Source organism: Scomber japonicus, chromosome 14 (genome assembly GCF_027409825.1).
Source record: "Scomber japonicus isolate fScoJap1 chromosome 14, fScoJap1.pri, whole genome shotgun sequence".
Taxonomy (NCBI): Eukaryota; Metazoa; Chordata; class Actinopteri; order Scombriformes; family Scombridae; genus Scomber; species Scomber japonicus.
In genome coordinates, this window is record NC_070591.1 from 24,474,924 (window position 1) to 24,500,282 (window position 25,359).

The 25,359-nt window shown below is 44.9% G+C and overlaps 1 protein-coding gene across 4 annotated transcripts in view; it reads left to right on the top strand.

Annotated features, from left to right (window-relative positions):
* Positions 1-344: 344 nt before the first annotated feature.
* The window catches only part of fgfr2 (fibroblast growth factor receptor 2), a 39,627-nt gene continuing 14,612 nt past the window's right edge, over positions 345-25,359 (top strand). For 2 of the 4 annotated variants that reach the window (XM_053333623.1, XM_053333624.1), the window contains exons 1-8: positions 348-1,193; positions 3,518-3,773; positions 11,255-11,512; positions 11,865-11,939; positions 16,270-16,439; positions 18,559-18,682; positions 23,446-23,636; positions 24,888-25,032. In XM_053333623.1, coding sequence (XP_053189598.1) covers positions 3,593-3,773; positions 11,255-11,512; positions 11,865-11,939; positions 16,270-16,439; positions 18,559-18,682; positions 23,446-23,636; positions 24,888-25,032 — 1,144 coding nt within the window. In that variant the 5' untranslated portion in view covers positions 348-1,193; positions 3,518-3,592. Of the gene's footprint in view, positions 1,194-3,517; positions 3,774-11,254; positions 11,513-11,864; positions 11,940-16,269; positions 16,440-18,558; positions 18,683-23,445; positions 23,637-23,967; positions 24,107-24,887; positions 25,033-25,359 lie in introns of all 4 variants that reach the window. The other 2 variants (XM_053333626.1, XM_053333625.1) reach the window with 2 other exon arrangements.

Sequence of the window (25,359 nt, forward strand, 5' to 3'; positions counted from 1 at the left end):
GGATTTTACATTTTGATGCATTTCCATGTGCAAATGACAGCTCTCACCCACACTCTTGTAAAAGTTGATGACAGATGACTTGCCAACGTGTCCTTGAGCAAGACACTTAAACCTGATTTGACAGTGTACTACTATAGCAGGGTGAATATTCAACCCCAACCAGAAAGTGAAAAAACTCCGCGCCCCCTTCCCCGTAGTTACACTATTAACTATATCGTCATTGATGTTGTAACTGGTTAATGCCTCAGCCCACATCCAGCATCTAAATATAAAGAAACGTCTGTATGGATGCTTTTTTTTTTTGCGTCTCCAGGCGCTGTTTGGCCACTGAGGGGCGTTGTTACTGCAGTCTGACAGCTCCGGAGCCGAGCAGGGGCCCTCGCATCGGACCCAGTTTGAGCAAGTTGAGCGCAGGATAGGCAGACAGACTAGCAGGCAGGCACCGCTGCAGTTTGATGGGCGGAGGGAAGGCAGGGCCCAAGAGCACTGCGGCCAGGAAGCGGCTCGAATTACACTGGGGGTGCTGGAGGGGTGGGGGGGAGATGACACCCACTGGAGTGAAAGAGGAGGGCAGTGTGTGTGGAGACGTAAGGAGGAGAAAAAACCTAGTAAACCTGACAAAGCGTCTGAGAAACCGTGCGAGGACTGTCGGCGGAAGAAGAGACGGAGACGCAAAAAGACGCTCTTTTCACCAGGGGGAACGCGCACTGATGGATTTAATGACATTTTGCATCGGACAGCTATTCTCTCGTACACTGTAAAACCAAGTTCCACCTCCTTTTGTAGCTGCAAACTTTCTATTTAGTTGACAAGTGCGCTGCTCGGGAACACTGGGCATGTTTTGCGCCCTAGAAGAAACTTGGTGACGGGGAGGAAAGTTTCGGGGGGACAGCGCAATGGTTTTTCGAGCTGTGTTCGAAGGATAAAGTCGGATTTCTCTGCATGGCATTGGACTACACTGCCAGTCGCGTTTGGAATATATTCTCTGAGTTGACTTGATGCCGGCTGATTGTGGAATAGTAAACTGAAAAAAGGCAGCGCCTCGCAGATTTTCTTTTTTCTTTTTCTTTTTTTTTTTTTTTTTGGTGCATTGTGGAGTTGGAGACATTCCTCCCTCTGGATTCAGCCCATGCTCTCTCCTCCCTTATCAGTGCATGCCAAAACAGAGATCTCCACGATTTCAGTCCTCCCTGGTAAGTATTTTCTGTTTACGATCAAACTCAGCTGGGAAAAGTCGAAAGCTTCCTCAGAATCTCATCTGTCAAGATTTGGGCTGTCAGGACTAATGGCTGCGTGATAGTAGAAATGCTTTGCGCGTTTTAGGTTTGCTCTGTCTTTTTTTGTGCTTGTAGCTGCATGACAAAATTAGAAGTGTTTTACTTGTAGGTGAATTTACACAGTTGTTTTTTTAAACCAAGATTTCCTTGTGGAGACTTTGCAGAAGTCTGTAAAATAGGCAAAGTCCGCAATTAAGTTGAAATATTTTTTATGATGTGCATCTAAAAAAAGAATGCATTGGACATTATCATCAATCATATAGTTTTTAGCACATATAGTTGTTTGTTTGTTTGTTTAAAAAAATCATTCATTATATGTAAAAGTGTACCCAGTAAAATTGACCCTTGTTTATTTTAGAAGGCGAGGAACCACACAGCACCTTGCATCATCACTTTAAGGCCCATTACCAAGTGTCCTGGTTATTTATTACTTTGCTTAATTTTCTACATTGCATTTATGGTGCCAATTATCCCGTGACCGCAGTTGTTTTTTCACTGCTTGGTGCCGGAGCCCTAAATCACTGAGCAGCTCCAAATGAGCCCCCATTGTAGAAAAGCCAACTGATTTGAATTTCAATAGGAATTCAAACAGTGCCAAGAAATTTCATTCAAAGCCTGGTTTAAATGAAGGCTGTGGTCATGTATGGAGCAAAGTCCCCCATGTGTCCAAATGTCATGTCGTCAGTAACACTATAAAGACCAAATGATGTAATAAGAAGCACATTATATCCTCATTTCACTTTTACCCCCCTCTTCTCTCTTTATCTTTTCTTGTGTTTTAGATGTTATTCCTAACTTTAGATTATTAGTTTATCATATTCCTTTTACCCTTCTTCATCTTTAAGTGTGGTTATATTTGATAGCTGTATAATCTTTATTCACACACCTGTAAAAGATGTAAAACAAATGTAAGTTTCTATGTTTTTCTGCTCTCTATTCGTCCTGCTGAAGTTTTTAGACAGTGGTAAGCTCAGTGGCTGATTTATGCACTGATTGATTAACTTAAAGTCATTTTCAGATTGGTTTACTTTCATTAATAATTCATGTGTCTGAGCTGTCACTGTGTATAATTAGTTACCTTAGTTGCTAAATCAACCGGGGCGTATTTTCTTTCTTAAAGTCGGGATACATTCATGGATTCACCGAGACATCATGTGCGCGTCCACTGTCCGGACCCATTGTAGTCCCTTATGGGTGAAATTAAAATAAATCAGGGTGTTCACGTTTACAGGTTTGCTCTCTAAAAGTCAAATTACATGTGTCTTTGCGGGTAAAACCGATCGATATCTCCAGCTGGAGCAGAAGGAGCTCAGGGAAGCGTGACTACACCAAACCTCCAGAGACACTCCAGCGCGGTTGAACCGCAGATGTCTGGCTAAACAGATTGGTGTGTGTGTCCCAACATTGCAATATTGCATTTCAATTAAAGCCTTACTGGTTTCATAATCAAGTCACGGAAATGCAATAAAAGCCCTTTACGAATGCAATTAACACAAATGCAGCAGGGAGGGCAACAGGTTTGGCTCATCTGTTGCGCACCCGAATAAACGATGTCCAATGAAACGAAATGGGTGCCAAATCGGCCAATCTGAGATATTTCCAAACCACATTGTGACTTATCACTAGAGACCAGATTTTATGATCAATCTGGAGGAAAATTCAGAAGCAGGGAAATAGTGCACATCATGCTAAATGATACACAAGATTGGGTTCAAATCTTTGCATTTTCTCACACCAGATTTGTGTGATATTTGACTTTCATAAACTTAAAGTTATAAAGTATATTTTAAAAGTATGTCTCAATCAACAACCTGTTTAGTCTGTAACTACTGAGCCTTAAAGATGTATAGAATGTCTCTTAATTGGTTTGTCTTAAACACACACACTGCAATGCACACAATTATAGATGAGAAGCAGAGGGAGATGCAGACTGGTTGTGTGTTGTCTGCTGGTGCCTCACAGCTTCGGTATGTCTGTGGCACGGCTTGTTTGACAGCATTTTGACACACTTGCTCCCCTGTCACTTTCTCATGTTTCATTCTTGTATCAGATTTTGTGGGGGGAAAAAAACATTAAAAAAAGTGGAACAAGTTCTTTGAAGGAATGAATTTACACTGAAATATGTTATATTTTTGTCATCTTTCTTCCTCCCTGTCCACGTTTCTTTCTACATCTTCAATAATCACTCCACCATCGCCTTCCCTTCTTCATTTTCTCTCTCTCTCTCTGCCACCTCTCAGCCCAGGTGATTGGGTGAATTCCAGTGAGTGACAGGCCGACCCCGCAGCAGTTGATGGTTGGGCGGACCCCCTCAGATGGGATCAGTGTCCAGGGGGAGGTGGAGAAGGGGGGTATGGGGAGCACTTGCCCCCACTAACGGGATGGCCTCGTGGGCCTGGCTGCTGGCCGCCGTCCTTCTGTCCCTGCTGACTGTCAGCGTGGCCCGGCCGCCCCTCACCGCCACAAAGGAGGAGGAGGCCACTCTGGAACCTGAAGGTAAGCAGCGGGGGGTCAAAGAGGGACTGGAATGAAGAGCTGGGGAGGTGGAGCAGGGGTGTAAAACCATTTGTTGGGGTTGTTTTTAGAGAGCAGGTGTACTTGTGTCAGGATTTTTCCCCCCACCTTAAACCTGACCTTAAAGTCCTTTTTAACGTTTGCATTTTTTCCTGTCCTCATCTAACTTGCATTACTTTTATTCTACTTATAAATGTTTCTCATGAGGAACATTAATCTCTGCGGTTTAACCCATTTGAAAAGAGAATAATGAGAAAAGAAAAAAAAAGGAATGACTCTTCTGATTTGGCGTTTCACTGTTTCCACTGTTACACTGTCCACTGTTTCACTTACTAGTTACTATTTCAAAGGTTCTCGCTTCGAAAAAATGAGATCATTTAGACCTCATCATTGAAAACAGTTAGGAAAGATGGAGTATAAAGTTTTAGGGGATTAAAATAAAAACAGAAACAACTGTAACCTCTGCATGGCGAGACTTTTGTTTTCCTCACCGTCAGGCGTGTGATTCACACTCTGTTGTTTTACTACTTTTGCTGATGTCTGTGGTAGTTTAGGGTATACTTGAGTGTTAAAGGCAGGTTTGTGAATCCTTGTGGGAGGACAAGGGAGAGCTGTGAAGGAGGGTGGGACAGTGTTTATGCTGGCATCTCTCTCATGCCCTGCTTGCCTGGAAAGAGGCACATAGAGTGAAGGAAAGGGGGGGAAAAAGTTCTACTTTGTTTTTCTTCGAGATATGACTGCTCTGCTCACTTTGTGAATTCAAATACATCAAGGTCATTTTTTTTAATTGGCAAAACTTTTGAGAAACCTTTTTGTGAAAGTCCCTCTAAAGTGCAGACAGCTTCTTTTTTTTTTGTATTTTTTCTTTTGAGGCTTCTCCATTTTTTTTTGTCTCCAGTCGCTGTGTCTGGACAGAGACTAGCTAATTAGAGTTGTTGTGATGGATGGTAAGTCACATTCCAAAGCCTTTTGTTCCCCGGCTTTAATCAGCATACTAATTGCAAGTTAGGCCAACAACAGAGCATCACTTTTTTAAGCCACCTCCCTGTTTCCACACACACATACACATATACACATACACACTATATACCCTTTCTTGCCCTTTGCCCCAGAGGTCAGGTATCATTGTTACTTACCTTGATGAGAGGCTGCCTGTGTTATCCTGTCCTGGTGTTGTTTTTGTTGTTCTGTCTCAGACTGTTTGGCTCCATGCTGTCCATGGGTTTGAGCCCCACATGGCCCAGACGCTCCACTACACGGCCACAGAGAGGACAGAGGGAGAGAGACAGAGAGAGAGAGTTTTCCAGAGTTATACAATCCTCAAGGAAACTTCTAAGAGGATTTGTGCATATTTGACTTCTCCTTTAGATGGAGAGATTACAGAGAGCTGGGCAGCGGTGAAGTCATGTGACTGGAGATTAAGTGGATAGACCTGGGGGTCACATGATGAGGGATCAACAGGGCATGGAGAACCTGGCTTGGTTTATCTAATCCCAAATCAGTTTTTCTGCTGCACATGGCAAACACGTTTTTTTTGTTTGTTTTTTTTTTATACTGCAGCTGTGTGTGATTGAATCAGTGTGTGTGTGTGTGCGCCTCCAGTTTGTTGTCTACTCCTTCTGTTCGCTGCTGCTGGTCGGCTACACTGGTGTCACCTGTAGGGCATAAATGTTAGAGAGACAGATTGACTGGTCCCGCCCTCTCTGTCCTAATAACACCCCCCTGCAGAGATGTTTGGGATTCCCACCCACCCCCTCCGCCCCCTCTTTGCCCTGCAGCCTGTGTCACACCACTCTGAGTGTGTGTGTGTTAGAGCAGTAATTGTTGTAGATTCATCAGATTGCATATCAATGTTGTCTCTATGGAGCCCATTCCTGCACCCCTGGTGGCCCTGCTAGTTTGTTTACCTGTGGCTGCTGTAACAGTAGAAGTGGAGCAAGCGCACTGGTTTAGGCCTCTACAACAGGCCTATTGTTGTTGCTGTAGCCACTTCAGTATCTATGGGAGTGTTTACCTTGCCCAGGCGCTCTCAGTTTGCACAGTGATTAAAATACTCTGACTTGAGCTGAATAACAATGGTACCAAACACAAGAGGTGTGTGTCTGTGTGTCCTTAACATTGATATTCTCTGCTCTTGCTCTGTAGTGTGTTCAGGCCCCTTTTTTTGCATATAATGTGGAATAAATGTGGCACCAGGCACACTGGAACGCAGGCTGAATGCAAGTTCAGCTGACTGAAGTCGGCTCATAGTTTGGCTGTACTTTCCCGCTCTCCCTGCCAAACTCTATTCTTCAAAAAAATATTCTGATCAGTGTGGAGGCAACCACTTCAAAATAGCTGAGTGGTTAAATAATTAAAGGCTACGTTATGTGTCAAGGACAAGTGCTTCATGCTCAGACTTACAAAGAAAAAGACGGATGCTTTTTGGGAAGCACTGCATGAATATATCTGCTCTCTTGGCACACCTCTGTGCTTATTTGCTGCATGATTTCTACTCGTAATATAGTTTCCACCTGTATACTGTACTTTATTTAATAAGAAACATAATCAGCCGCACTTGTCTGTATTTCATAAACACTTATGATGACTGCCTGCTAATTAAGATTATAACTTCCATTAGACAGCTGGTACTTGTGTAAATGTGTGTGTGTGTAAATGTGTGTGGAGGTGGGAAAGTCAAGGAGTTGCAGGCTTATTACCTTTCTGCAACACTGTGCTATCTACACAGTGGGAGTACGGCTGTAAAAGTATAAAAGTGTCAGCTGGCTGGTAAATGACATGGAGTGTGTGTGTGTTTGTGTGTGTGTGTAGTTGACTGTGGAGATGGCAATGGAACTGAACTCTAAACAAACGCAGTGTGACAGCCGGTGGTGTGACCGGGGGTCAGTTGGGCTGAATATACAGCCTTTTACACAATGACTTTTATTAGCCTGCCGTTGGCTGGTGTTAATCTTGAAGGTTTGAGTGTGTTGGCGACTGTGACTGTATGTGTGTGTGTGTGTGTGTGTGTGTGTACTGTTATTTGCTTTGGCCAATGTGCTAGAAAATACCCTGTCACTCCACCGTTCAATCTCACACCTGGCCGATAAGACGATGGGACGAGCTGCTACCTGTGCCAGATTGTGCCTCGGGTCTCAGTGGACTGTTCTGTGTGTGCGGCCAGAGGCAGAGAGGAATCTGAGCCAGAATTACCAGGGTGCAGTGGGAAGGAAATCACTGAAGAAAAGTGAAATACAGACATTAAGAAATTAGAGCTCTAGTGTAAAAAACATTGATATCCTAATAAATGTTGACAACATTTTATAGCTATTTTAGATTTTTTTTTGGTCAAATTCCATGAAGCTACAGATGTGTTATTACTTTTAAGTAGGGCACCCTCTTTTTTAAGATTTGATCCCTGCCCTTCAGTGTTTCTTTGTGCAAGTTGAACCTCCTGCACTAAAAGTGTATACCTCCTGTTTACATATTTCACTCTGAAGATAAATCACCAGAAAGCAGAGTAAAGTAGAAGAAAGGGTCACCACTCCTTCACCTTAAAGAAGATTTTGGGAGATAAGGGGGTAGCCGGTGGGTTAAAGGGGTCGGGTGGGGTTCAGGGAATGCCTTGTTGAGGGGTGAAGGGGTGGGCAAAACTGGAGGGGTTGTTGCCATGGACGCCAGTGGGAGCCAGTTCACAGAGCTGCTCCTTTGTCATAATAAAAAAAAAAAAAAAAAGGCCATGGAGGGATTTGAATGTGAAAGGACACAGACATCAGAAAAGAGGGAGAGACAAAAAAAGGAGGACGTGAGCAGGATACAGAGGAAAGAGGAGAGGAAAAAAGGAGGGATAAGAGGGGCAGCAGAGATAATGTGATCTGGCAGTGTGTGTGTATGTGTGTGTATGTGTGTGTGTGCGTGCCTGTTAGTCCACATGCATGCTGAGTGTGTCCCTCTGAGATGGCAGTCATTACATCTATTGCACCTATCCCTTTGTGTGGAACGCGACAGGGAGGAGATGGAAGAATAGACTTGCGGCATCTCTGCAGAAATAAATTCATAAGATCATTTATGTAAGACAAACTCTGGGGCTATCATAAACTCCACCCTCGCTACTTTGCCAACATTGCGGCTCTTGATGGACAGACAGAAAGACAGACGGGCAGGCGGGATGGCCGTCAAGCCGTCAAGGAGGTGATTGTGAGAATCACTTGCTGCTTTTTCGCCGCAGACACTTCAGACTGTGAGACTAATTATTGCCAGCCAAGATGGTGCGAATCGGGAGGATGAGTTAGAGAGGAGTGGACAACCTGAATCTATCACACCTGATAGACACGTGTAATAGCTGTCAGAGAAAGGAGAGAGAGAGAGAAATGGGTTTTGAAATGGAGATGTGCTTCAGGAGAAGAGAGGCAAAGTGGGAGTGATGATGGAGGGAGGGAAGAGGAGCAAAGCTGTTTGATAGAAATTGAGCAAAAATCTGAGTGTCTGTGTGTGTTTGTGTGTGTGTGTGTGTGTGTGTGTGTGTGTGTGTGTGTGTGTGTGTGTGTGGGAGAGAGAGAAAAGGGAGAGATGCTCCCGCCCCCTTCCTATGGTGCAGAGAGGGATGAAACTTTGCAGAGATGAAATATCTGCAGTGAAGTGTTTCAACTCTTCAACTCAGCATGCGTCCCTGCACTCTTGTAAACCCTCTTCAAGTAGAGCAAGGAGTGTGTGTGTGTGTGTGTGTGTGTGTGTGCACACGTGTGTTTGAGCCTCTATCTCCTGGTGTGCATGTGTGAGATCTGCCTTTATTGAACTCTGTATCTAAGTTTTCTCAGCATGTATGAAGTTGCATTTGTGTGTGTGTGTGTGTGTTTACATGATAGAGGTTCCCATGAACAATCAGGCATGTTGGAGGTGTCAACAGGTTTTGGGAAAGGGTCAGAGTTAGGTCAGCGGGGTCAGGGGTGTGAGCGGGTGAGGGGATGTGCGGGAAGAGGGGGCAAAGCGGAAGGGGAGGTGAAAGAGAGAAATGAAAGGGGGCTAGCAGCAGGAGGAGGAGTTGATGGAGGGGGACAGATGGATGCAGCAGAGATAACAAAATGATAAAGGCAGAGCTAACACGTGCATGCTTTCTTTAATCAGATGTACCACTTCCTATTCCTGACTGTTTATTTTCTCTCCTTCGTCAGAGCTCTCCTTGTAGTGTAGCACACACAATCAGGCATACACATCCATATGCTTGTGCGAGTATCGTCTTTCTATTCCCCCCCTTTTCTCTCCTATGTGCAGACAGACTGAGTGTATGTGTGTGTGAGTGTGCGCGTACATTAAGATCCAGGTGTTGTGTCGCTACGTCAGCCTCACTGAGGGGCCCACCACATTGAAGTTGTCCATACTTGCAAGCTTCACGCTGGCTGCTTTTGTGTCCTGGCAGTTACAACATCTCCCTAATATCCTACATGAAACAATGAAGGTAAAACTGGAGCCAGTAATAATATCAAAGTGAAGGCTGGGGCATCCGGTATGGAAAACATGTCGTAAAAGTTAGGGGGGAGACAGCTCCCATCAATCAGCACAGGAGCTCCACCTCTTATCAGACCACACACTCAGTCCTGGCAGGAGGGGTTAATTATTTCCGGATCGAAGGGAAGAGAGAGAAAAAGACAATACAAAAAAAGGTACCTGTGAGTGTGAGCATTGCCCAAGGGGAACATTTAGAGGCTTGAACACATGCCTCGTCCTCTGGCTCGCAGCAGAATGACTTTCCCTTCCTGTTGAGGCCGGAGCGTGCAAGCATACTTTAACATTTAACGCACACAGCAGCACATAATGGGGGAGGGATGTTGTTGAAAAGGTGTATAGAGGTACAGGAAAGGCTGGGAGTGCCACTGCCTCCATAATTACACCTATCAGCCTTCAGCCAAATGCATATACCGTACCTTCATCATTGGCTTCTCTGTATGCTTTTCCACTGTTGCTATTTTTCCTCCCCCTTAAATGTGTTTAATCCCTCTCATTTTTGCCCACTTTTCCCTTTGCAGCACACACACATCTACACACACACACACACACACACACACACACACACACACACACACACACACACACACACACACACACACACACACAGTTTTTTGGACATTTTTGTACTGCAATAAAGAGGAAAACTTGGAATTTCCTTCAGTTTTTGTTCTCAAGAGTGAAGGGTTTCACATTTTGTGGATGATCGTTTTGTGTTTGTTTCTATGTGCTAAAAGTCTGCAAAAGCCTCAGGGTGACTAGAACTGGCTTTAGTGTGTACAAGGAGAAGCCAGCTTATATTTCAGGCAGGTTTTCCCCCCTTTTTTTGCTCAACATTCAGCCACAGTCCAGAGCTTTCATAGACATTGACAAAATGCGTCCTGATGTAGAAGTGCAGTCTCAGCTATGGATACTCCAAAAATCCCTTTGATATATTGGACATTCACCTCGTTCTCACCGCGCAGTTGTACAAGGCAGAGGACACGGTGTACACACATGCATTCACAGGCGGACTTGGATTTCCTCCCAGAAGTGAAGGTTTTATGCACTTTGGAGTCGAGCGGAGTTTCTTGCTCTCTGCCTTGGCCAGCGAATCCTGTGCAGGGGTTGTAGATCCTCCATGGCCATGTTATGAAAGAGAACCAAGAAAAGAGAGAGAGAGAGAAAGAGAGAGAGGGAGAGGGAGAGATGGAAAACAGAAGAGTCAGGCTACAGCCAGGTCAAGGTTTTCGAAGTTTAGGCGCACAGTCAAAACCAGAGAAAAGCCAAAAAACAGAGCACCCCCCCCAGCCCCAGCCCCTCTCCCACCACCCCTACCCCTCCTCCCCCCCACCTCTCCTTCCCCTGCCTGACAACTGCTTCCGTCCCAGACCTTTCTGGCTGCTTTCTTCTCTGATGGGCAGACGTTGCTGAAGTTTTATTACCTTTTTTTTAGGATACGGAGATCTGTCTGTACTGCTCCTGCTCACCCACACACACTGGCTGCTTGGCATCTACGCTGAAAGGGAGGGGTGGTTGGGGGCGGGGAAAGGAGGCTATCTCTCAACACAGTGATGTTCAATTCTCACCTGTTCTCAAAGCATTGATTGTTTTATTTTCCCTCTACACATGCTGCTCTGGCCGTAACTGCATGCTCTGAATCTATAAACGCCAATCACACTGTACACTTATAAGAGAACAGTGGTATTTTCTGATTGCTCCATTTCAAGTGACTGACTGGGAGTTTGTGGTAATGATATGTTGGTGTGACGGTTTACAAAAATGGGCCTCCCCTTTTTCTCTGTATTGCTCCTCCTGCATAAGTGGATTTAAGTGCATCCAATGGGGTTTATTTGGTGTTTTTGTTTCTTACACTATGGCTTGTTTCTTCCTCTCCCACCTCTCTTTCCACCTTCTTGTGCACCCTCTTCCTCCACTCTGTCCTTTTTCCCTCCTCTACCCCTTCAACCCCCCTCTACCTACTCCCCCCATTCGCTCTGCAGAAGCATCGAACAAATACCAAATTTCTAAGCCCACGGTGTGCTCAGTGCACCCGGGGGAGGTGTTGAAGCTCAACTGCCCTCTGCCGCTGACGGGGACCATCACCTGGACCAAAGACGGCAGCTCTCTGGGCACCAACAACCGCACCCTGATAGAGCAGGAGGTGCTGCAGATTCGTGATGCCACGCCTAAGGATTCGGGCCTGTACGCCTGCACCAGCGTGGGCAAAGACACGGTCTGCTTCATAGTGAATGTCACAGGTGAGTCAGGGATCAAGCAGGACAGGACAGGACAGGGAGTTTGGAGATTTGAGACTGGACTGAGCTTTTTTTGGAGTCCAGAAAGTGGCCATGGAGCAGATGTGGTCAGGTTGACAAAGACTGGTTCTCCCTGAATGACTCCGCGGCCTGTCATGTGACTGTGTGTGCGCTTGCAAACTGCAGCATTAGACTTGATTTATAAAAAAAAAATTCCACTTATTTCCTTTAAGTGTCTGTGTACAAAATTTGCGAGAAAGTGACTGCATGAAAATCTATGCATGCAATACCATATGTGTGTGCACGTGTGTACGGCATGAGAGAGGATGGCAGTAACCGTGGTTACTCTGTGCAGATGCCATCTCGTCGGGGGATGATGAGGACGATACAGAGCGATCGGAGGACACAGGGGCGGACGGAGAACAGATAAGTGAGTATGGGAGGACGAAATGAGGGATGAATGAGTTAGGGATTCGCTACCCTTCCTCCCATAGTTTCATAGTGCCCATGAGCAAGGCACATTTCTCACTCTGTTTTGTCTATGTTGTTTCTAGTGTGAACTCGATCTTAATTCCCTCCAGCTACAGTGCAAATAACCACATTTTACTTGATGGAGTTGCATTTGGGAAATTAAGGAACATTTGAGATGGAAATTTGAAGTGACATTTTCAATGAAGACATCCTACTGAAGACACACATTTGGGAAATTAAAAAAGTGATTAATGAAGCAAAGAAAAACCTAGTATGTTGCCTCATATCTCAAATAAAAGAAGCCTTTAACAGGGCTTAAAAAATTGGACATGGTATGCTTTAAGCTACACCCTGGTCTAATAAATAATGAATAGTCCTTAACAGCATGTCAAAACTGGAATGCTGAATGTGATAGCCAAACACTTACAGAGACTTAATCCCTAAGCGAAATAATCTACTTAGCTTTGTCAGTGTTTATTAGCACAGTTCAGCCTGTGTGCTTATGATTAAAGAAAGATGGTCTTAATTCTTTCGTTATCGGGAGGAGATAGCTGTTAACACCGCCAAAACTCATGCACCCACATCTCTGCTATTCTATACCTTGGCATTCCTGTCTAGGTCTATATGGTGAGGTTTTGGAGTGTATGTTGTGTGTGTGTGTATGTGTGTATATGTGTGTGTATGTGTGTGTGTCTCCCAGGCGAGCTGCTCTAGGGAATACAAGGATTCCTGACATTCCTTTAGCTAGTGTCTCTCAGGTAGTTGGGCCTCATGGAGCTAGCCAGTCAGTCAGTCAGCTGGACTCATCCATTATAAAAGACGCCCATCTGGACCCAGTTACCCACCTGATGGGCCTGTGTGTGTGTGTGTGTGTGTGTGTGTTTCTTTGTGCGTGTGTGTACGTGTGAAAAAAAGAGAAAGTTTTTTACCAAAGTTTTTCTATGCGTCGGTGAGTATCTGGGGTAGTAATGTGTTTATGTAGCCACGTGCGCACATGCATGCGTTCACATACACACTCACAAAAAAGGGGCTAAAGTGAAGATGAGGGCTTCCACATCTTGTTAAAATTCTCCACACGCATTGCGTCTCACTGTGAGTCCTCCTCCTCCACTTTCGGGCTGACTGTAATTGCCTGAAATCCATTAAATATGGGGAAGAGAAAGGAACTCAGCAAGAGGAAAAAATGGGGGGGGGGGGGGGGGGGTCCAGCCATTCTGGTGGTAATAAGCTGTTTGAAAACAAAGGGAAAGCTGTTCTGGCAGTACAGTTGCATTTTCTCGCCGTGTGTGTTTCTGAAAATTCAAAACCGAGATTATTATTAAAAGAAAAGAGGAAGAAGAGGAGAAGGAAGAGGCAGGATGAGGGAAAGGGGGGGGGGGTTGTTGGATCGGTACCAGCACTTCTCTGAGCATGGCGTGGAGCCTTGGCCTCGGGCCGAGGACTGGAGCGAGGGAGGAGGGTGCGTGTAGGCGTGGGAGGGAATGAGAGTGGAGAGTGCGGGGAGTAGTTTTATATTCGTGGCTTTCTCTCTCTCTCTCTCTCTCTCTCTCTCTCTCTCTCTCTCTTCTGGAGCACTCTGAAGGGGTTGGGCATCAGGCCACTGCAAAACAGAACATTTTGATTTTAACTTTTGTATAGGAGATCGAGCAGCATAAGCTGGTGAAAAAAAGATAAAAAAGAAGAGAGTCCAGAGAGTTTATATCGTCAGCGGTGGGTGGTGTTATTGGAGGAGACATGGAAGAGCCTCTACATCTGTGAGGGAAGCTGTGTTTTGGGGACCGGTGAGGGTGGAGGTGGGGGGATGGGTGGGGGGATGGGGGGGATATAGGAGGGTAGCACTGATGTAATGATGAAGTTAAATAGCCACGTGGAGCTTTCCTTTCTGCATTCGCTGCCCTTTCCTGTTGACACCTTTCACTCATTATTGTTTACATCATCAGTCATTATCCATGCAGCTCCCATTTTTAGTTAAAGCTGCACGTGATGAGATTTTTCATGGAAGAATACACCTGCTTCACACAACTAACATTATGATGTGCAGTTAAGACTGCAACATAAAGCTTGTAGCAGAAGCGTCGTGCACAGCCAAGAAAAAACTACTTCTCCCACTGTTAAAAAAAAAAGTTGTTTAGCTACTCTCAATCAAATCTGATCAAACCACAAACACAAACTGTGTTTTGAGTCTAAACTTTTATAGTAAGCTTTAAATTTGACTGTTGCACATTGAGTAATAAAAATTTAGGGACCTACAGGATCTGAAGTTATGATTTAATATGCACTTCTTTTTTACATTACAATCCCAAAAATGTGATGATTTTGAATTTTTCAAAAAAAAAAAAAAATCAACCCACTTTTAGAGCCAAACAAACCATCTGAAAACCTCTTCGAAGTGCTAAAAAATGCACATAGTTGAAAAGGAGAGTGTTTTCCCAAGATCATGAAAAATTGATGTGCATGGTTTTCACAGGACGGCGCTGCTACTTGAAACAGTGTTCTCGATACCTCACAGTATTTCCCTCTACAGTGGCCCTAACAATCCGTTATACAATCCTGCCTGATGCAGTTTGAACAGATATATGCCAAAGAAGAGGATGTCACAGCTTAATGCGAAATCATCTCAATGCTGAAATACTATTTTGGAACAGTGATGGATTTAGCTCTCTGGAGGAACTTTACGAGAGAAAAAAAATGTTGACTCATAGCGCAGGAGTTAGATAACCTCAGCTCACCCCAGGCCAGCTTAGGATAAACAGCCGTGAGTGGGGATCCGGATGCACGGGGCTTTGGGGGCGGCGGGGGTTCCTGGAGGCCACAGCAGTTTGGGCCAAAGCGAGAGTTTGGCTTCATCTGGAGAGAGAGGTTGCGGAGGTCGTCTCGTTTGAAGTGCTGCCCCTCTGGACTCTGGAGAGCATGGGAAACAGGACCGCTCACCTTTCATGTCCCAACCTCATCTTCTGACCCGGCTGGCAGTTTGGGGTCGGAGGTCGTTGCCGAGAGACAGCCTCGCGACGGGCCGTTCTCCACCTAATCTATCTCTGTCTGAACGGATGTAGTGATGACAGGCAGAAACAGAGGGGACTGAGAGGTGAAGATGCAGAGGAAGAGAAATCCAGATAGTGAGAGTGAAGAGGAAGAAGAAGAAAGGGGGGAATGACTAATTATAGTATGAGCACATAGCGTATGCATCCATTCAGGAAGGAAGAGCACTGTTTACTGACTTTACTATCCAAGTATGCGTGTCTTGTCCGGTTGTACATGCCAGAGAAAATGATGGGAGGTGTCTGATAGTATGCAGATTGGACAGGCGGGGAAGATAGTAGAGGGAGGGCGCTTGAAGCAAAAAATTCCTCCTAAACTTATGTTTGAGGGTCACACCGAAGGCGGTAGTGGTCTTATTTGCGGGTATTCCCTCTGTTCCTTGTACTCCTGCTATACGAGAGAGAGGAAGTGATGGTGTGGAAGACCGTTTGGATTGTTGTTTGACTTCGGGTTTCTCTTCCCTTCTGAGCCCCATCTGCTTAGGCAATCACGCTCCCAGGTGCAGAGAGAAAGGGCGGGTGGGGGGCTCGGAGGAAAATCCAGCTGACTGAAAGAAAGAAATTTGGGGGAAAAGAGGGAACTGGGGAATGGACAAAACATAGGGAAGCTGAAAGATTTCGGTAGGAGAAAACAGAGAGAGCTTGGCATTGATAAAGTCTGGGCAAACGTGTGTGTTGAGGACCCCTTTTTGGTAAACGTGACATTCATTTTCTCCCCTGACGGCACATAATGATTTTCTAAGGGTGATAAGCGTCCCTGGCCTTGCCGTTCATATCTCGCCAAGTGACAGGCAGATAAACAGGGGAGCTATGGTAATTGGAGGAAGTGGAGGGAGAAAAAAAGCTGCTAAGTGGAATGAGATGAAATTGAATGTGATGGTCTAGTTACCCTCTTGGCAACGCCCAGGCACATTCTCCCCTCAGAGCTGATGTTTTTTCCCCCTCTGCAACACCCTGCCGAGCCTGCAGGGAAAGTGTGTGTTTTTATTTAACTGTGTGAGTGTTGAGCTCTGGGTTGTGTTATCCAGACGGCGGGGTCAGTCAGTGTTGCCAAAGGGGAGGGGGGGTCTCTGGGAGTTTTAGGAATGGTTCAGGTTTGGCTCCTCTGCAGTCACGCTTCTCTGTATATCTGTCTTAGCCAGTCCAAAGCATTGAAGCCAAACAGTTAATACTGAGGACATGATTAGGAAATCTCACCCTGACTGAACACCAACTGTTCCACCCCCCCACCCCCTCCCTCCCCGTTTGTAGGCGCCCCATATTGGACCTCGTCAGCAAAGATGGAGAAGAAGCTGCATGCGGTGCCAGCTGCCAACACAGTCAAGTTCCGTTGTGCTGCAGGAGGCAACCCCCGGCCCAAGCTGCGCTGGCTAAAAAACAGCAGGCCTTTCCGCCAAGAAGACCGCATGGGAGGGTATAAGGTAGGATAAACAGTGATACATCATACATTTTTATTACAAATGTCAACTCATTGCTTTTTCAGACTCTTTTCTTCTCTCTGTGCTACATTATTTCCGGCCATTTTTTTGGAATTTTTTTTACAAGGGGATGTCAAGCCAGTTCTTCCAATCGCTCTCTGACTGTCCTTTCACCCGTTTTCCACCCTTCAGTGGAGAGACGGGAGGAGAGTAGACAGAGGAAACGAGGGCAGGGTTTCTGGTGTGAAATTGGAATTGCTCATCCGTGCGCCTCCTCTCAACAGGATACTTTGCAGTCTCTCACTGTAACTTGAAATGGTTCTTTACCCCCAACAATTAGAAATCTAAGCCAGGGACTTAAGGGTTAAATGCCCCTAGACAGTAACGTATAGACAAAGTAGGTAGCGTCAGGGTTGAAATGAGTTTAGAATGCTGAGGTAACTAAATCAGGGAGAACAGGTCCCACTGGCTTTGGTTGGAGACTAGTATGTGATTCTATTGTTATGAAATGTGATTTACAAACTCTATTGCTGAGCTGGTTAAAGTTTAAACGGAAGGAGGTTGCTGTTCTGCTCAGTCCTGCTGATTACACATCGTGCATAAAGAAAACAAAACTGATTTAATTAAAACTGTAAATGAAGTCAGTTGTCTAAGGACCAGAATAATGACAAATGTAGTGGCCATGACTTTTTTTTTCATATCAGCAGCAGACTAACACAAGTATGACTCTTTGCACAGTGCAGTGGGCCCAGTGTTACAGTGAAAATGTGTCTCTCACTCTAGTCCCGTTTTGGGAAATAAATGATCTGATCTGATTCATACTGTATATGCTGGAAATACCTGATTCTGTATGTCATGGGAAAGTAAAGCTAGTGTGGTTGTGCTTTATTTCCTTTTTGTATAAAAAGCCTGAAAACAGCTACAACTAGTTTGAATGTGAAGAATTCCTCCCTCGTGACGAAGTCTGTTTGGATTGGAGTTTAGTTATTTTGCTCCTAAATTCCTTTCTTGTTTTGTCTCCCAAAACATGCAGCACATACTGTAAAACCGAGAGTCCCACTGATGGAGTGGAATAACCGTTTAAATAGACAGTTATGAAATTAATTTATGAAAAGATCCAGTGATGCTGAACAAGTATGAGGTTCCTGGTTAATGGTTGGTGGTTTATGAGGAAACACATCTCCCTGCCAGGAAAGTTTAGGAGCAGATTATGTTGATGTAGCTGTTAATGTCGCTTCCCTTTGGCTTTCGGTGGGCTCATTACAGCGCAGACAAAAAACAGTCACGACGTGGCGGAAATGATACAGTCAGCCTGTCAGATACACTGTGGGCAGCTCATTTCTCTTTTTTCTTTGTCAACAAATGTTGGACAAAAGCTGTGCCTGAGCCCAGCCCTGTGGCATAATCTCTCCATTGTGTGAAATGTAGGCCTGTACAAGCAGAAGCTACAGTCTGTCTTCTGTCTGGAGACGGAAACACTATTGTTAGCTCACACCTGTGGATTCCACACACAGGTGAAACTATTTTTACAAATAATTATGAATAACTGTGTGTTTGAAGTTGGGTAGAGTTGAAGGGTAGAAGGGTTTACTACCCAAGATAACAGTGACTGACAGAAGAATTAGATGATTACAGGGAAGTGTGTTGCATTCTACTCAGTGTAGCTGTCAATGTAATTTTACCTTCAGTCATAAAGTTTGCAAAGAATTGGTTGCAAATACTATTTTATCCAATTTGTCCACTCCTACTTCTTAGAGTAAAACTGTCAAATGAACTGGGATAAGGGCAGTTGGGGCACTCCTATTAGTTAATGATAATAAAGTCTATCTTATCTTATCTTATCTTATCTTATATTATCTTAAGTTTCACAGGAATACTCTGATTTCGCAAAGTCATAGTGGTCGAATTAGCCTGTCAGCAACCCCAATATTGTTTTCCAGCACACTGCATCAGCTCTCATATTTCAATCCTCCAACCAAATCCACTCTTTCACTTTCTTTTTTCCTCTTCCATGTTTCTTATGCAGTGCTAGCTCTATATGTCTGTAAATGTCAAATGCTATTTTCTGTATTTATTACTGTGAGTCCACTCATGACATGTAACGGCCGTCTCCTTCACACAGGTGCGTAGCCAGCACTGGACCTTGATCATGGAGAGCGTGGTGCCGTCAGACAAGGGCAACTACACCTGTTTGGTGGAAAACGAGTTTGGAGCCATCAACCACACCTACACCCTGGATGTAGTGGGTCAGTACCATGCACAACATAAACACAAGACTCAGAGTACACTCATATAGTAGTGGAGAGATGTAGATGTGAAGGGCAGGGAGGCCAGTGGAAAGAGTTCCCACTGTGAGAATAGTGTGGATGTGTGTGTGTGAGCCCAGGTGCACTCTGGATGCAGGTGCAGATCAAGGAGCTCAGCCAAGTGTGTGGAAGCTAAACACACATATGTCAACAGTTTTAATGTAGTTTGTATTCATTCATGTAATTATATTTCATTTTTATTAAGTCCCACTTGCATCATGGTATTTTGTGTGTACAGCTTGTGTATGTATGAGATGGGGTTAGGTCAGTCTGTTTGAAGCACTGACGTAGGCAGTTGTATATTAAAATATAGTTACTATTTTTTGTAAAAGATCAGTTCACCCAAACCATTCAAATCAGGTTTTTTTTTAAAAATTGGAAATAATTTCTATTTAAGATATATTCCCAGAGAAAAGTGTTGTGTAACATCCCGATTAACAGGAACACTGTTTCTAGAAAAACACATTGCTGTTCATGCAAATTTTCAGTGCCTTGAGCACCACAACCTTTGCACACAAACAAAAACTATCTGCATGCCTTGATGCCATGATGGTTAAATGAGAAAATATGTTTTTTGCATGTGTGTGTGTGTGTGTGTGTGTGTGTGTGTGTGTGTGTGTGTGTGTGTGTGTGTGTGTATGTGTGTGTGTAATGTGGGTGAAAGAACCCTGTAAGGTCAGCACAGGTATGATGGGGTCTTAACCTGGGGAGTAGATGATCGTTGTGTAGACTCACACTGTGAGTCACAGAGCACAAAGAGTGCTGGCTTCAGCACTACCACATTGAGTTCAGACCCAACTCAGTCAACCCCTCACTATGACCTTTGGAGCACAGAAAGAGTGTTTTTCTGCTCAGTTTGCAGAATTGATAGACAGTGGGGACAACAAGGGGAGTGGGATAAAGATAGCAGATCAAAGTGGACGTGTGTGTGCGCTCTCCTTTGCCCTCATTTGACCCACAATACAACCAATCAGAGCACACCGACAGTTATTCTTATTAAGGTTGGTCAACAATCCACAGAAAAAGTGGACTGACATGCAGCGGGGGTAGTTTGACAGAAGAGTATTTAGAGGGCAATGGTCAGTCCATGTGTCAGTAGTCAGTGCTGTATGTAGAATTATTTCCCTGTCATCATTGTCCTGAGCAGACCTACTGTAATTACACACTTCTGTTTTGATTAGCGTCTCCATGGTAATAGTGAGTATTATTTTCATTGTATCAGATGGAGATTGAATACCTGAGGGTTTTTGTACAGGCACATGCACACAAACACATGAAGGTCCACACATGCTTACACACACACACACACATGCACACACACACACACACACACGCACACACATGCTCCCCAACTCAGGCCCCCTGCTCTGCTCTCTTCTGGAGTTAGCTAAAGCTCTCCTTCAGACTGCATATTTCTGTTTTTGTTCTGTTTTATTGCAGAGCAGTAAACCCCCTCCACGTCTGGCTCCGTAGCCGCTGCCCCCTGCAACCTCTTGCTTCATTTTATTCCATTATGGAGGGGCGGACAGAGGGAGAAAGAGGGGGAGAAAGAGAGAAGGAGGGGAAACAGAGACAGAAAAGACTGTTCTTATCAGTCTTTTTCCAAATGACCTGCAGGATCAGCTATTAAAACCAAGAGGAACCAGCCTTTTCTGGTTCAAACTGGCCTCTGGAGAAAAGGCCGCAGTCAGACATCCACGAGCAGACACACATGGGAAGTCAAAACAGAGGCCGGCTCTTTCAATCAGAACTGTGGCACCCAGTGGCCCTTTGGTACTTTGTCGGTAGCCTCATGCCATCCTGTGCCATGCCGCGCTCTTCCTGTGCCTCTGCCCCTCCCTGACCCTTAGGGCCCTGTGTGCCAAGCCACCAGGTTACTCAGAGTTCACTGGTCTCGCATGGGACACCATGGAATGCCCCTGGTCCGTCTCCGAACACTTCTCTCTGTCTGAATCCCTCAACTGCTGCCATCAAATTACTTCACTAAGGCCTTAATTGATAAATGGATTCAGATCTGAAACCTGTCACGACACAATGGTCACTGCAAAACATAAAAAAGCACTTCAGTGTCAGCTCTTTCATTCGATTTGATACATGGAAACAATTACCAGGACCTATTAGCTTCTTTGGTCGCCAATCCCTCTTTTGGTGTCGCAGACAGAAAAGACAATATGACTGATTCTTTCAAATTCTTCTCTTCCTCTCTTCTCTCATGTCTTTCCCTCCTTAAAGTGTAGCTCTCTTGTGTGAGGTCGACGGGCCATAAAGGAGTGTCTTTGCATCAGCCGCGGCCACACACAATATTCCTTTTTCTAATTTAGGCAAGAATTGCTCCACAAACTTTTATTGTTTTGAGGTTTCTCTCTAATCATTATGTGGCCCATTTTCTCATACCACACCATGCTGTCATTTGGTCTGAGTGCACGGCTATATCTAAATACTCCAGCTAACATTTGGATCAACTATAATCAATCAATCATTCAATCCAGTATATTTGTCACATGTAATCATATAGGGTAAAATCACAGTTAAATATAATCCAGTTCTTTCAATTTATGCATTAAAAAGAGCTTAAAGAGAACAGGAATAGTAATAAATACATGATTGGATTGTAGTGGCCTGAGTGTAGAAGCTCTCTAAGCCTCTAAGTGCTGGCCTGGCGTAACCGACTCCAGCAAGGAGAAAAGGTCATTATCCGGGTGGGTGGGATCCTTAATGATTCTCCTAAACTTATTCTTGCAGCGCCTGGTGTTAATATCCTTTAGGCGCGGTATAGCAGCACCTATTGTACTTTCAGCCGGACAAACCATTCTTTGCAGGACCTTGTGGTCCTGTTTGGTGTTGTTTTCGTACCAGGCTCAGGACGCTCTCAATGGTACAGGAGTATAAATTTCTCAGTATCTAAGGGGATTCACAGAATATCCTCAAGCGTCTGAAGTAAAACAGTCTCTACAATGCTTTTATCATCTCTGAGTCAGTATGAAGCACCAAGATCAGGCCCTCGGTGATGTGAATACCAGGATACTTGAAGCTGTCCGCCCTTTTCACCGAGGATCAGTTGATATTAAGGGGTGCATAGCTCCTTCTTTGCTTCTGCTGCGGTGCTGCTATAGCCAGCACTATCTTTCTACATAGAGTTTGACTTTGATAATGGCCACAAATAAGGAAAATAACAACACCAAATCTCCATCTGGAAGCAGGTTCCAAAACAGTCAGGACTCCCGATTTGAACTAATATCACAGAAAGTGAGTAGGAGTCGAGAAATGAAGCTCCTTATGTCCTGCACTGGAGATTAAGACATTTAGAAAAATGCATTTTTGCTGGTATGATATCAATACAACTATCAACAGATCATTTCAATGTCTATATTTGCTGAGAAAAGCCTGCATCACATGGAAAAAATAGACAAGTTCTCTCTCCATTTCAGTTGAGTGTATTTCCACCCGACTTTAAAGTTGACTGCTCTTTTTTTCAACTTTTGCCAAATTTTGAAAAATTGGCAGGATTTCACAAAGAGAGAGTCACCATTAAGTTGATCACCTCTCTCTGTTTGGAGGAAAGATTAAGAGGGTGAGAATGCCCATGAGTGATGGAGAAGGAAAGAAAAAGAGAGAGAAAGAAAAAGAAACAATAAACAAGGCGAGCCCTAGGAATGTGCAGGAAGGAGGAGTGCGATGGGGTGAGAGGAAGGAGGGGTGGGAATCATCTGATATGACAGATTTCAGAAAGATGGAGCAGGAAGACAGACAGGCAGGCAAGCAGGCAGGCAGGCAGGCAGGCAGACGGACATATGGAAGAAGTCTCTGCCTCCCAATTTCTGCACTCTCCATCTGTTGACTCATTTTCTTCCCTTGTTCAACCTGCTCATTCCTTCTCCCTTTTTTTTAGTCTTGCTCCTTTATCCTGAACCTTTACCCTTCATCACACACACACAGCCTCACCCTCTGACCATCCCCCTATGACCCATTCCCGATCTTACACACACACACACACACACACACACACACACACACACACACACACACACACACACACACACATGCACAAATTCACTGCACCTACCTTAAGGCTTAAGGCTTTGTTTTGGAAAGGCAATGCAGTGCCCCTAGGCTGAGTGATGTCATTTTGTGTGTGGGTGTGCATGTGTGTGTGTGTGTGATGGCTGTCAGTGTGGGGGTTGGTGGGCTCCTCAGTGTGGTTGTGAAGGCTGGGTAGTGTTTGAAAGGGGGCATTGTTCAGCAGGTCTCGCTCTGTTTGGATTCGCAGGCCAAATGTTTGCTTGTAAAAGAATGTAGATAGCAGGAGATGTGGGGGTGGTATGAAGGTGTTTCACTTTCCAAGACTGGCGCATAGTTTGGTGTAAACCCCCCTACTTACACACAACACATACACCCCACTTAATGGAAGTCCTCCTCCGCCTGAGTCCTTTATCTTTTGTAGATAAATCCCCATGCGTCTTTGTTTTGAGTGAGGCCTCTAAATGCTTCTGAGATAAGGAAAAAGCAGTACAGTCGTGATTCTCGCTGTCAGGGTTGCCGGGAAACATTGACATGTTGTATGGTACAGGAAGTTCTGCTTTTGCAAAGATTAAATCTAACAAGCAATGCACATCCTAAAATTTCAGATTGAAGTGTATGATTTTTCCTAAAATCTTGTATCTTGTATGAGTTTTAACACTTAATATTTCCGTCCCTCTCAACAGAACGGTCCCCTCATCGGCCTATTCTCCAGGCTGGTCTACCGGCCAACACCTCTGTATACGTTGGGGAGGACGCCCGCTTTGTCTGTAAGGTCTATAGTGATGCCCAACCTCATATCCAGTGGTTGAAACATATCACTCAGAACGGCAGTCGCTACGGTCCTGACGGCCACCCCTTCGTCAGAGTGCTGAAGGTAAATTCCAGCTTCCTCTTTTATGTTTTATACTCCTCATTAGGCGCACATCCTTCCTCTCTTTTTTCTTGGTCTTTTTCCAGCGGTTGCAGGTGTTTCCGATGTATTCCAAAAGTCATATAAGTAACTGATCATTAAATTTCCTCCCTTATCAACTGATAGGTCTTTTCCCTGCTGGCTCTTTGGTGGTGATTCCTGCTCTCTCCTCCCTCTCCTACAGATCCATACACAGTAGCTGTAGTCATGATCTTTGCATGTCATGTTTGTGATTAATTCTACGTTTATTTGTCTGATTTGAACATGTCTAAGTATGTGTATGTGTGGATTTCAGCGATCAGGCATTAACAGCTCAGATGTGGAGATGCTCACCCTCACCAACGTGACAGAGGAAGATGCTGGAGAGTATATCTGTAAAGTCTCCAATTATATAGGCGAGGCCAGCCAGTCGGGCTGGCTGACTGTCATCCCAGGTAACCCCCGAGACCTGACTGACCTCCTCTTCCCCTTCCGGTGTGGTTTCCTGGGCTTCGTCCCTGACCTGCTGTGCTGTGGTGGTCCTGCTGGTGGTCTCTTGGTGGTCCTGGGGTTCACACACCTTCTCTCCCCTAATGTTAGACCCTTGTGTTTCAGCTGCTGAGACTGGTGCAGCCATGGAAGCACTGGTCGGACCTGCATACCAAGACACTGAAATTGTCACAGCTAGCATCTTACTTTGGCCTGTCTCACATTTTTTCCACATCTCTCTCTCTCACTTGCAAGCTGTGTCAAGATAGTGTATGGTGTTGCAGTGCAGTGCTCTCCATGCTCTCTGTGTTTGTGTGTGCATGTGTCTAATCCAAAATATGGATTAGACTGGTCTCCATTAGCAGGTTCTATTGGTATGGTGATGGGAACCTTTTGGGGTTTTATTTTTGGTGTATTGGCTCTATTTTTCTATGTTTTGGTGGCATACCGGGTTCTATCTGTGTCTTTGTTTATGAAGCCTCCACCCCCCCACCCATGGAAACATCCTTTGCTCTAGATGGGAACTCAACGATGGACGCCATCCAGCTCCTTTTATTTCTTTCTTGGTGTTGTGGGTCTCACTTATTTCTCTTTCTGTCTCTCTCTCTCTCTCCCTATCCTCCCATCTCACTGTGACTCCCCATTTCTGCTTTCCGTTCCCCCCTTCTGCTCTTATCTTCGATCCTCTCTTTCTTATTTTCCACCTACTCCCCCTCTTCCTCTTCCTCCTCCTCTTCCTGTCCCCAGACCGCAGGTGTTAACACCACAGATAAGGAGATAGAAGTTCTCTACTTGCCCAATGTAACATTTGAAGATGCTGGGGAGTATACGTGCTTGGCGGGTAATTCTATTGGGATCTCCTATCACACTGCTTGGTTGACGGTGCTTCCAGGTATATACACTCGTGTACTGTCCTCTCTTTTCCTTTTTTCTCTCTCCGCCTTGTCAAAAATGGTTTGATTATGTCATTTCAATGACCTCTACGGAAGGCAGGTCCTCCCCCTGGAGTCCGAGGCACACACTCAAATATTAGATTACCATGATGAACCCGCACAGTCAACATTCAAGACAATGTAACGTAAGAACAGGGAGCATATATTCTATAATATTATCTGGATTGGCGAGCTGTTGAAAGCTCAGAGCAGATAAGGAGGTAGTTTGCAGACGACTTATTATAACTCTGAGACGGAAATGGAGCTCCCAGAGCAGCTTGAGTGTC